We start from the raw sequence: 11938 nt of genomic DNA on the forward strand, positions 1-11938 counted from the left end.
AACTGACGCAGATCAACGCGGAAAGGGGAAGAAGAGCTGTTGGGGAACTGGAAACCAGATTTAAACCCAGGGCTGTCATAATTAAGTTTATATAGCGAGCCGATTTCCCAAGAGTGCACGCGCGGGTGGAGAGGTCGCCCTGCCCGCCAACGGTGTGGAAACAGGTATGCTTGTATTACCGGTCGACTCTATTTGGGGGGGGGGGGGGGTTAAGAGATCTTACCGCGTCCAGAGTTCACAGAAATACTGTTCTTCAAATAGGGCTTGGGAAGCTATTAAGTGATGGGGAAATATGCAGAGGCAGAAAAGGATTGTATTATAATATATCCTTAGAACAGTAGGTGCAAACAACAGTTCAATGAATAGCCGTTCAACAAATTCAGGATGCGCAAAAAAGCTGGACCTATCTATGTCCGGATGTTAAGAAAACTAACTGCAAAAGGGGACAAAAATTTGATTCATTTCAAATGTGGGGTTGGAAAAGAGCTTTATGAATATTATGCGCACTAGGTTGACCAAGTGTACCTTAGATCAAACCAAAGCAGAATTATCCCTAGAAGCTAACGTGCCCGAACTGAAGCTATCATACTTTGGACATATGATGATAAGTCACTGAAGAAAAAAAATAAAGCTAAGTAATAGAAAGCGAGGAAGACCAAACATGGGATGATTTGACTCAATAAGAGCCTCCACCGTTTTTAGTTTGTAAAACATAAGCATGATTGTTAACGATCGGATCTTTTGCAGATCATTAATGCATAGGGTCGCCGTGCGGTGGAACAGACTTGACGCCACCTAATAACAAAGCCAAAGGAACAAGGCGAGGGCAGGCACCCAGCGATTCAAACGTCATTGCGCACCGCACAGACAGCCCATTGCCGCGCAAGCGCATTGAAATAATAGGCCCGGTATTGGCCAAGCGGATGTTTTTCCACCGATCTACCTTTGTGGACTCAATCGTGGAGCTGATTGGCTATGTTCCTGTAGCGTACGTAGGCGTGACGGGCAATCGACCAATGGGAAGGCCGAAGGCCGGGGTACGCGAGGGTTGCCGGGCTGCAGGTACTCTCAGCCATTTCGCGGGCGGGGGGGGGGGTGGCCTTGAAACCCGGCCGTCGCCGCCGCCGCCGGGAGACATCTAGCTTCTCGGGCGGCAGGATGTTACGGTTGCGTTGTAAAGCGCGGAGCGGCTCTTTCCCGCTGCCCGGCCTCACGGCACATTCCAGGCTGTGCGAGCTTCAGGCGGTGGTCGCCGCTCTCACCGGGGTGCCTGTCCAGGCCCAGCGCCTGCTGCTCGGGTTCCCCCCGCGCGGTGTCGACCTGAGCGACGGGGAGCAGTGTCTCGGCGAGCTGGGCATTCACTCGGGTAAGGAAGGAAGGGAGGGCCTTTGTAGGGGAAGGGAAGGCCTTCCTCGGCGAAGGGTCGGGGCCGGCTGGGACAAGGGCGGCCTGGAAATGCCTCCACGCCCTGCTGGGAGAATGGTGTCGCTTGTTTGTTTGTTTAATGTACTACTACCTGATGTACTCTCTCTGTGTGTGTGTACGCACATATACACATGTATATCTTATTTGTTTTCGAAGCCAAATGCTCCGACATATATAAATATCTATTTGCTTATTTAATTTGTACACTGAATTAAGTTAAACAAACAAGCTGTTTGTCTGTCGTTTCGTTGTATGGTTCATATTCTGCTGTGGGTATCGTATTAGTCCAAGATAACGAAATACATGACGAGGAAGAATTTTGAAGTGAATGCCTTACGACATGATTTCTCCTTTTCCTTTCGAGGCCCTCGTCTCACTGTGTGACTTTAATACTTGTATCTATTAGACAGAGGCGGCTGTTAAAAAACGTACACATCTCAGTGAGGTACAGAAACTCTGAATGTATCCACGGACTAGGTGTTGGTTTCTTAATTTTTTGTACAACCCCATAAGTGCAAAGCACTATTCTGGATGGTTTAATAGTCAGTGAATGTAACAGTAAAGCAAATAATAAAATAACAAACACAACTGTAACAAATAAATAGAGCAAGTCAGATTAGTTGAAATAATAGAAGACAAGGGAGCCACAGCATTAACCCCTGATATGGCATAAACTGCACATTCATGTACGGTTGCTCTCTGATACCTCTTTAAAAAGCAGTGTCTTGAGCAACCATCTGAATATGGGCAGGGAAGGGCCAAGTGCAGCTCAACTGGGAACCTGTTCTGTAGAGCTGGTGCCACAACCGAGAAGGCTTGGCTTCTGGTAGACGTTTTCCTGGCCTCTCTTGGTGTGGCAACGCAGAGGAGCATTGCCTGAGAGGATCTGGTGGTGCTGGTTGATGTTCTTTGAGCCAGATACTGACAAGTAATGGGCTCCCAAACTGTGAAGGGTTTTATAGGTAAGCATCAAAACCTTGTTCTCAGTCCTAAATTTGAACCAAAAGTGCAGCCCTTTCCTATAAAAAGCTTCTATTGATAATCATACTTATCCCTTTCTTAGATAAATTTGGTTAGCAGAAGGTACTGTATTTTATTATTGATAATGTTAAATACTTAGAGGTTGACAACTCTTACCAATCAATTGCAAATTACCCAGAGACTTACAGGTAGATCTTGTTCTACCTGTTTCTTCTCCTGTTCTAAAGCAGCATTTCTTAAACACTTAAATAAGGAATCAACTTGGGAGATGAAAGAAAATGTGTTTGATTTTTCCCCTTCTACTGAGTGTACTTGTTATTTCTGTCTTTTTGTTTTCAAATTTGTATATAGTTTCCCTCCTCAGGGCAAAGTGATGAACAACTAAGCCTATATAAAGTATACTAAATGTAGAAGTTTCTTATAGGGTATGATTTTAATTTTGTACAGTGATATACTTAGATTAAGGAGGGTATGAAAATGAAAAGCAAAACTGACATAAGTGTAGAGAAATCAACAGAAGTTGCTTAAATAAGTAAGTTGATGAAAGATGGCTGTTCTGCCCTGCTTCTCCTGGCAAATTAATGACTGTTAAACCATCCACTATTCTGGATGGTTTAACAGTCAGTGAATGTAACAGTAAACCAACAATAGAATAACAAACACAACTGTAACAAATAAATAGAGCAAGTCAAATTAGTTGTAATAATAGAAGACAAGGAAGCCACAGCATTGACAACATTCTGACTGTGGATTTTAATGGTCTTCTCTCAGTGGTGTTAAAGAAATAACTTTCCTGCCCAGTCACATTCTCCATTCCAAGTAGCTTTTAAAAATTGGATTTACAATGTTTCTTGAAAGGAACATCATATATTTTATGAAGCATCCCTAGAACACTGAACCCGTGTTTTCCTTATTCAAAAGAGGAAGTGTTAAAGCAGTGACACCTGTATTTTAGAATCTATGACTGCTGGAAATAATTAAAATGTTTGTTACCACTCATTAAGTATGTTTCAGAGTTTTGTTATCTCTGTGTGTAAAACATTGTCAACCTGTCCTTGCAGATTGCTTAGTCATGAGCTGTTAATGAGCTGATGTTTTTAAAGTAGATAAAAATATTGGGTATTTTCTTCTCAAAGTCAGGGATGTTTTATTGTTATTTAATGAACTAGAACTCATTAGATATATATGATCTTTTCTAAAATTAAATGTTATGTGACCTATATTAAGAATATGGTTCCAAAAGAAAACATACAGAAATTGTTGTCTGTAGCATTTGGATTGTTTCTAGAACACCTCGAAATAATTCAAATTTCACATTGCCTCTATCCACCAATGGCTTAGATGGATAATCAAATCTAAATTTTATCTGTATATCCATGAGAAATTTTGTTGTACTGAGAGTCAAAATTTTCTACACATCTCAGCAGTTGCAGCATAGATACATGTTAGGGGAGGGGGAGAAATGAGTTTGTATGAGATGAGATATCAAATACACTTTTGGTTTGTATTCTTAATTACTGAACTAAACCAATCTTCATCTCTTTGTTCTGTTCTTAACAGGTGACACTCTAATAGTGGAAGAAGACGCACCCAATCCGAAAACTGATTCATCTATAGTTACAAAACGGACTGCTCCTAATTCATTCAGGGAGGTGCTCCCTGTTCTTGCCCGGAAGGTTGTTCCAGCAGATAACTCATGCCTTTTTACCAGTGTTTACTATGTGGTAGAAGGTGGGGTTTATGACCCAGGATGTGCTCCAGAAATGAGGAATCTAATAGCCCAGATTGTAGCAAGTGATCCAGAATCTTATAGTGAGGCAGTACTAGGGAAGACTAACCAAGAATACTGTGAATGGATCAGAAGAGAAGATACATGGGGAGGTGCAATTGAGGTGTCTATCTTGTCTAAATTTTATCAGTGCGAAATATGTGTAGTGGACACACAAACAGTTAGAATTGATCGTTTTGGGGAAGATGCTGGCTACGCTAAACGGGTGCTTTTAATTTATGATGGTATTCACTATGATCCACTTGAGCATAAAATTCCCAACTCAGACATTCCTCCCCAAACAGTGTTTTCAACATCTGATGATGTTGTCCTTGCACAGGCTTTGGAGTTAGCAGATGAAGCCAGAAGAAAGAGACAGTTTACTGATGTGAACCGGTTTACATTGAGATGTGTGGTATGTCAGAAAGGATTAACGGGGCAGGCGGAAGCCAGAGAACACGCCAAGGAGACGGGACATACCAACTTTGGAGAAGTGTGATTTTTCTGTGAGGTTGGGCATACCTACTACCTCACATATATAGAACAAGCCTCTCAATCCTCAAATAAGCTATATGTAATCGTAAGAAATCCATTCAGGATCTGAAAGCCCTAAACGTACCTAATTATGGCTGATATACAAAGGTTTGCTGTAGTTGGTGTGCAGCATTTACAAGAGTGTATGCGGTCATATATTTTCCAGCTAGTTTGGAGTTGTCTTTTGCATGTTTAAGAAGTAGGAGAACCATTGATGCCATCTCCCGTATCGAGAATCTGAGTAGCTGATACCGGAATTCCTTTGACACAATTAAATATACAGACACTACCGTAGCTAGACTTTTATATAGGCTTTAAGAATCACTGATGGAATAAAAATCACAGCTCAGTTCCTGAGTTTCTGATTATAGAGTCTAGTAAATAATTATGTTGGCCTCCATTCAGATTTTGCAAAGTTATTTGTATTTCAGCCTTCTTTCAAAATATTTATGTTTACTTGTATAACTAAAAGCAGATCAGCCACACAGTTGCCTCTTTTATTCAGTAATCCCAAAGCAAATCACTGTTTAAAAGTGTTGTGTGTGAAATTAAGATGGTTATGGTGAAAGCCCTTAGCTGTCCTTCTCACCCCCATCATCTAAACATAGTAATGACCTGCTAACTGCTGTTTGACTTCCAGTGAAACAGATGCAAATCTTAAAATTATCCTTAAATGTGTATTTGCTTTGAGATTGGAGAGGTCTTGATTTTGTGCTATGGTGCCAGTTGGCATTGGTGCTTCTGTTGAATAAAGTTCCTGAGCTTGATATAGCACCACAAATAGACAACTTATTAGCTACAAATTTCTGGTTAATTGGGACCCTGATAACTTGTACTCTTATTTCACTCACTGATCCACAGGATGTAAGTGGCATAACCTTTAGCTGCTGAGGTTCCTGAATAGATTCTCACTGATATATACTCTCTCTCTCTCTCTCACTCACTCTCTCTCTCTCTCTCACTCACTCTCTCACTCTCACTCTCACTCTCTCTCTCTCTCTCTCTCTCTCTCTCTCTCTCTCTCTCTCTCTCTCTCTCTCTCTCTCTCTCTGTGTGTGTGTGTGTGTGTGTGTGTATATATATATATATATATATATATATATATATATATATATATATATATATATATATATATATATATATATATATATATATATATATATATATATATATATATATATATATATATATATATATATATATATATATATATATATATATATATATATATATATAAAAAGCTCTTTTCTACAAAATCTTTTGGAACTGGGTCTTAAACTGTTTTGGTGTTTGCATTGTACCAGGTATTGGATTATAGCAGACTAAAGAACTTTGGTCATTTGGATCTTGTCTCTTAGTAAAGTACCTCTAAAAAATTAAATAGTATAGTTTACATGTAGACTTTTAAAAAAATTAAATCTGAGAACCTTTACTGATACCAGAAATAACAAAATTTATCTTTGGGGCTAAATTAAATTAGATTAGAACTTTATTTCTTTTTTTTAAAAAAAACAGGAGAGATGCATGATTAAAATGTGCTGTAGTTTGTTGATTTAAAATGGTTTTGAGTGCTGAAGACTTAGAGGTAACATGCATCATGATTAAAAGTTCAGAAAATAGCAATGGCGTTAATTAGTGTCAGAAACACAAAGTGAATGCTCTTGATTTTTCTCATAAAATCACTAGTGTGAATAAAACATGCCATATGGACAGTGTTAAGCTGGCACCATACAGTGGGTATAATTTTGTCAGAAGCAGCCATAATTGTGAGTTCCAGCATAGTGTGCAGCCTGAGTAGGGATTTAATTTGTAGGAGAAACAATAATTTGTATTGATTAGCATAAATAATATTTGGTAGTTGGGTGTTGAAATGAGATTAATATTAAAATGCACTGACTGCAGCAATTAGGATACTGCTGTAGCTTATATTCAGCTATATTGTGTCTTGGCAGCTACGTATCTTCAGGTTTGGGATGGCAGACTGCAAAGGCTTGTAACTGTCAAGTCAACACCTTTTAAGGAATCATTAGTTTATTATGTTTAATAGATTTTTGAGCCACTTTTCTGCACTTTGCTTAATTTCAGTTTGAATGTTTTGAAAGGAAGTTACTGTAAAATTATTAAGCTCTTCATCAGAGACTACCACAACTGGCAATTAAGGTTGATTTGTTTCAGTCCAACTAAAATAATTTTTTACAGCAAGGGGAAATGTTAATCACAATTAAACATTCTCATTAATTTCAGTTGGATTTAAACAGAGTATTCATATGCATGTCTACTCAGAGGTAAGCCTCCACTGTGTCCATTGGAGTTTCCTTCCAAGAAGGTGCATAGAATTGTAGCCTAAATCACAGTGACCTCATAATTGATGTTGGGTCCTTAAATGCATAAGTTGTGTAGACTTTTGTGGAATTTCTCCAAAAGCCCTTAATTGAAGAAACCAGGTGGGGCCAAGGTTAAGGAATGCATTTTAAAGATTGCATAGTTACATGCCTTCTTTTACAGAGGGGCAGAATGAGTGAGAAAAAAATCAAATTATATTCATGTATTGAAGCCTTTAGTTGAGAGACCTTAAATAATTTAAGGCTTGCACCCATAAAATGGCAGGATAAGTTATAAGTAATAATAGCACTAATGTTCTCTTTAAAGTTAAGGGGTGTATGTTTGCTATTCTAAATGTTTACCCGGGAATAAGTGCCTACTGCTGAGTAGGCATGTATAAGTTCGCACTGTAATCACTGTTGAAGGTACTTTCATTTGGTTTTAACTTTCCCCACTAGCTTTTAGCAGTTATTAATAATTCTAAATTTGTAGAAGAGTTGATTAAAAAACTGGCACACTTTACATAAAGTACTAGAGCTTAGGGCTGTATTAAATTTTTGATTGAAAATGACATATCTAAATGGCTTTTCAAGGAATTCATTCTCAATACAATCAGTAGACACACCAAATGAATGTGTTGAAGAGAAGATGTGAAACTGGTCTGAAATGCACTCACAAGTGTTGAATGAATGAAATACATTAGGAATAATTGTTTAAGTTTGATGTTTCATTTGCTCAGACGACATTTATGTACCATATTTGCACACTGATTGACTCAAACTGCAGACAGTATAATTTCAGCCTTAGTTTGCCTGTTTGAAAAATGGTTAAATTTCATATAAGGTGGTTTGTTATGGCCTATTTTTATGCTACTTGGTCAAAGGTGCTATAGGAAATCTATTTATTTTGTATAGCTTCTATTGAGTGTGTTTGATTTTGGAAATGTATCTTATATGCTACACTTTTTCATTTTTGCTATAATAATTTTTTCTGGAGGCACTTGATGTGTTCTGAGTCACCCTAGTGTGTTCTGTAGCTCACCTTAAAAAGCAGAAATATGAACAAAAAGTTTTTCCCTATCAGTATTATGTATTTATGGTTTGTGGTAATAGGTCTTTTGGATAAAATGTTTTCAAATGAATATCATGTTGATTTTCTTGAAACTGTAGTTGAAATAATGTAACACATACATCAATTGCATTTCAGTGGAAAATAATATATGAAATTGTAAGAACTGATTTATTGAAACAGACCAAGATCCATTCAGTCTAGCATTCTGTTACATCTCACTTGCTTTTGTCAGTTTCTGAAAGCTCATATGTTAGGTGCAAAGATAGTTATTTCCTGTTGATCTCCAGCATCTGGTTATCATAGGCACACAATTTTGGATCATAGGAATTCCATCTGGCTTCCATGCTTAACAACAATTAATAAGCCTGTTTTTGTTTGTTTTTGCTGTGTAGCTGTTACTATACTTAATGATAGTGGATTCCAGTAGTCATACATTTATGTGAAAGCATCTTACCCTGAACCAACCACAAATCAAGACTTGGTCATCCTGTATCTCATGTTATGAGAAGGGGAGGGAAAACACCACATATTTCTTTATTCTTCATCAGCATCCCTTATGTTTTCCTCCTCCGTTTTGTCTCTCGTTTTTGTTTTTTTTTTGTTTTTTGGTGGATTTTAGAGCTAAGTATTTATAGCTTCCTTTGCAGAAAAGATGTTCCAATTCATTAAACTTCCAATTCTGTAGAAGAACAGAAGCAGATACTAGAACATATCCCTCTGCCAGAACTGAAGAGGCTGTCCCATTACCTTGAGAACTATTTTATGCAGAAAATTCAAGTATGCCAGAAAATCGGAAGGTCACAGTCAAGAATGAATATATAAAAATAAATATGTTGTCAATAAAATGTTCAATATCCATTGTATTTTTTGGTAAAAGACTGTCATATATTTGCATTATTAAATGCTAGTAACCAAATGCTTTTTTGCTACAAAAATGTCAGTGCCCATGGGCCCGATCTTCTATGTGAAAGGAATTTCTTGAATTGAATACTGCATCTCTTTAGGTGATAGGAAGTTTTATTTTAGAAAGTATTGGTTGAAATTATTTTTTCTGAGCATATTCCATTTTGCAAGGGGGTAGATGACTAGAACATTTAAAATCATATAACCACTCTGATTCAAATATTAGTCTAACAGAAGTCAATGTCAGCATTGCGATACGGTGTACCCTTCTTAGTAAGAAGGCGACTTTTTTGCTCAATCTAGGAATTGAATATATTTTTCATTCTAGTCTTCCTTCCAGCACCATTTATTGTATACCTGCCATCTTCCATATGTTAGTTATCTTCATACCAGCACTGTTTTTTAGCATTTCATTATGAAGACTGCATACCTAAATGACAATTGCCATCTTCCATATGTTAGTTATCTTCATACCAGCACTGTTTTTGAACATTTCATTATGAAGACTGCATACCTAAATGACAATTGAATGCTAACTGTAATGTTACCTGACTGAGTTAAATGTAGAAATTCTCTTCTGAGACTTGTAGATATGGCAAGTATCACCAGCAACAATCTCCAAATATTGGAGGAAGTTAATATATTCAGTATGTGGCCTTTTGCACACGCTTGGATAAGAAGGATGCCTCAAGTAACAGCACTTTAAAAGTGTCAAATAAGTTTACAGTTTCCATGTATTTTGACGTGAGATTTAATGGTACAAAAACTATATAATTTTTGTGGCATTTTAAGAATTCCTGATAATATTTTCCAGTGGGACTGCATCTTTCCACTTCATGCTAGTAAAGTATTTTATTGAGCATGTGCTTTTAAGTTTTAAATAATTATAGCAGCAATAAAATTAGTATTTATGCATGCATATTTAACATTGTGTTTGCTTGTACTTCTACTTTCGGTATTTAATAAATACTGATATTTGAACCTATACATAGACAACAGGAAGTTTTGAAAAATCTACTGAAAATTATTCCTGACACTGAAAAAAAAAGTAAGTCTGTTTCTTCTGATGAAACCAGACATGTCACATTTTCTCTCTAGGCATTTAGATTAATGAACATATAAAATGGCTTTATATTTAACTCAGTTATTGATCCATCTGGGACAAATAGATATTGACTACGTTCCCCTTCCAGAGTCTCAAGCAGCTGTTTGCTGTTCGAGCTGTTAGAAGCTTCCTTATAGTAAGCCAGGCTATGCCATATTGGTGGGATGTGGTAGCGCTGTGGGTTAAACTGCAGAAGCCTCTGTGCTGCAAGGTCATAAGACCAGCAGTCGTAAGATCAAACCCATGCAATGGAGTGAGCTCCCGTTGCTTCTCCCAGCTCCTGCCAACCTAGCAGTTCGAAAGCATGTAAAAATCTAAGTAGATAAATAGGTACCACCTTGGTGAGAAGGCAGTGGTGTTCCGTGTCTAGTCGTACTGGCCATGTGACCATGGAAACTGTCCTCTGATAAACGCTGGCTCTATGGCTTGGAAATGGGGATGAGCATTGCACCCTAGAGTCGAACACGACTGGACAAAATGTCAAGGGGAACCTTTACCTATGCCATGTTGGTATAATTCGTGTGAAAATGGTGACTATTGGACATCTGTAATATTTTAAAATAAACAATTTAGAGCTTTTTTTGAAGACAATTTGGTTTGGTTTGAGGAATGGCAAAAAACTTTATAGGTGTTTGGATGTATAATAACTGTTGGAGTAGAAACGTTGAAACCATGGGATGGATATATGTCCCAATTTCAGTGAATCTCCAAGTTCAATGAATTGTAGATCTCACCTAATACCCTTTGGCTATAATGCCTTGCGGTAAAAACTAATTTCTTTATCTTATTGGAGTTGTGAGAATGAAGGTACTGGAGCAAAAGTCTTAATTACATTCTTTCTCTCTTGGAGTTTGGACTTTGTCATCACCTATACTAACTTGGATCCCAAAGCGATTTAATGAAGAGTATGGAAGGAATTATTCCTTATCCCTCCCCCACCTTTGTAGCAGTCCTGTGTGTCCCATCTCAGTCAAAATGCTCCAAAGACACATTTCAGGGTTTGCAAAAGAAGAAAACTGACTCTATTTTTTCAGCCCAAGCCAACAATTATATGTGATCTAATTGTAAGATTTTTAACATTATACTATACTAGACTAAACTGTTAGTGATGTCAGGAACCCAAATTTAATCTGGGCCCTATGGTACTGCAGAAAGGAACAGCTCAAACTCCTGTGGGTAAAGTACGAACATTCATTTTATTGAAAACTTGGATAGTGTAGATGCAATTTACATTTAGAAAGCTGCGTGTTTGCTACTCATTGTGAATGGAATATAGAGATTAGCCATCTGAAGAATAAGAAGAAATGTGTGCATATGCACTTTCCGTGGTGCAGGTTTGGAGGACACATACATACCCATAGTAGGATGGGGAGGTTTAGTAATGGGACCCAGTGCAGGCTCTGTTTTTCCAGTAAACCTTTCTTCCCTTCTGTGTCTCTCCCCTTGTTTCCATGGTTGTGAGAGATAACTAAAATGATATCTTGTTCAGTATTTAGTTGTGCTGCAATCCTTGAAAATATAACTAGAACCTTTTCCACGTTTTGTCCAAAAAAATAGATCTACAGTAAATCAATAAACACTTCTTAATTTTTCAAGATTTAAAGATAAATATTAATTTAAGAGTCTCTTGGTAACACCTATGGATTGCTAATAATTCTTAGACTTCTATCTACATAGCAAGCCTAATTTTGTTAATGATACTGATACTGTACTCTGATTTTACAAATGTGCAGCTTTTAACAGTGGAATTCTTTGCTGCCAGAGAACTGGTGAACTCCAGATAAATTCATCATTGAATGGAGACCATACCTGTCAATGAATTGGCCCTT

General features: G+C 37.6%; 1 protein-coding gene across 2 annotated transcripts; it reads left to right on the top strand.

Moving 5' to 3' along the window:
* The first annotated feature begins 1 nt into the window (after position 1).
* Positions 2-8946, top strand: YOD1 (YOD1 deubiquitinase). Of its 2 annotated transcripts, XM_072997248.2 has the most exons (3): positions 2-164; positions 748-1366; positions 3967-8946. In XM_072997248.2, the coding sequence occupies exons 2-3, from the start codon at positions 1159-1161 to the stop codon at positions 4671-4673; spliced, it is 915 nt and encodes a 304-aa protein (XP_072853349.2). In that variant the 5' UTR covers positions 2-164; positions 748-1158; the 3' UTR covers positions 4674-8946. The 2 variants fall into 2 exon arrangements, with proteins under 2 accessions (XP_072853349.2, XP_020633574.3); XM_020777915.3 differs by lacking the exon at positions 2-164 and having other exon boundaries at positions 207-1366.
* Positions 8947-11938: the final 2992 nt, after the last annotated feature.

The sequence above is a fragment of the Pogona vitticeps genome, chromosome 4, assembly GCF_051106095.1.
Source record: "Pogona vitticeps strain Pit_001003342236 chromosome 4, PviZW2.1, whole genome shotgun sequence".
Lineage (NCBI taxonomy): Eukaryota > Metazoa > Chordata > Lepidosauria > Squamata > Agamidae > Pogona > Pogona vitticeps.

What these genes read in the sequence shown, in the direction of transcription:
- YOD1 (XM_072997248.2), top strand. Translation starts at nt 1,159, where the DNA reads ATGTTACGGTTGCGTTGTAAAGCGCGGAGCGGCTCTTTCCCGCTGCCC. An exon ending in CGAGCTGGGCATTCACTCGG is followed by an intron (nt 1,367 to 3,966) that starts GTAAGGAAGGAA and finishes TGTTCTTAACAG; the next exon opens with GTGACACTCTAATAGTGGAA.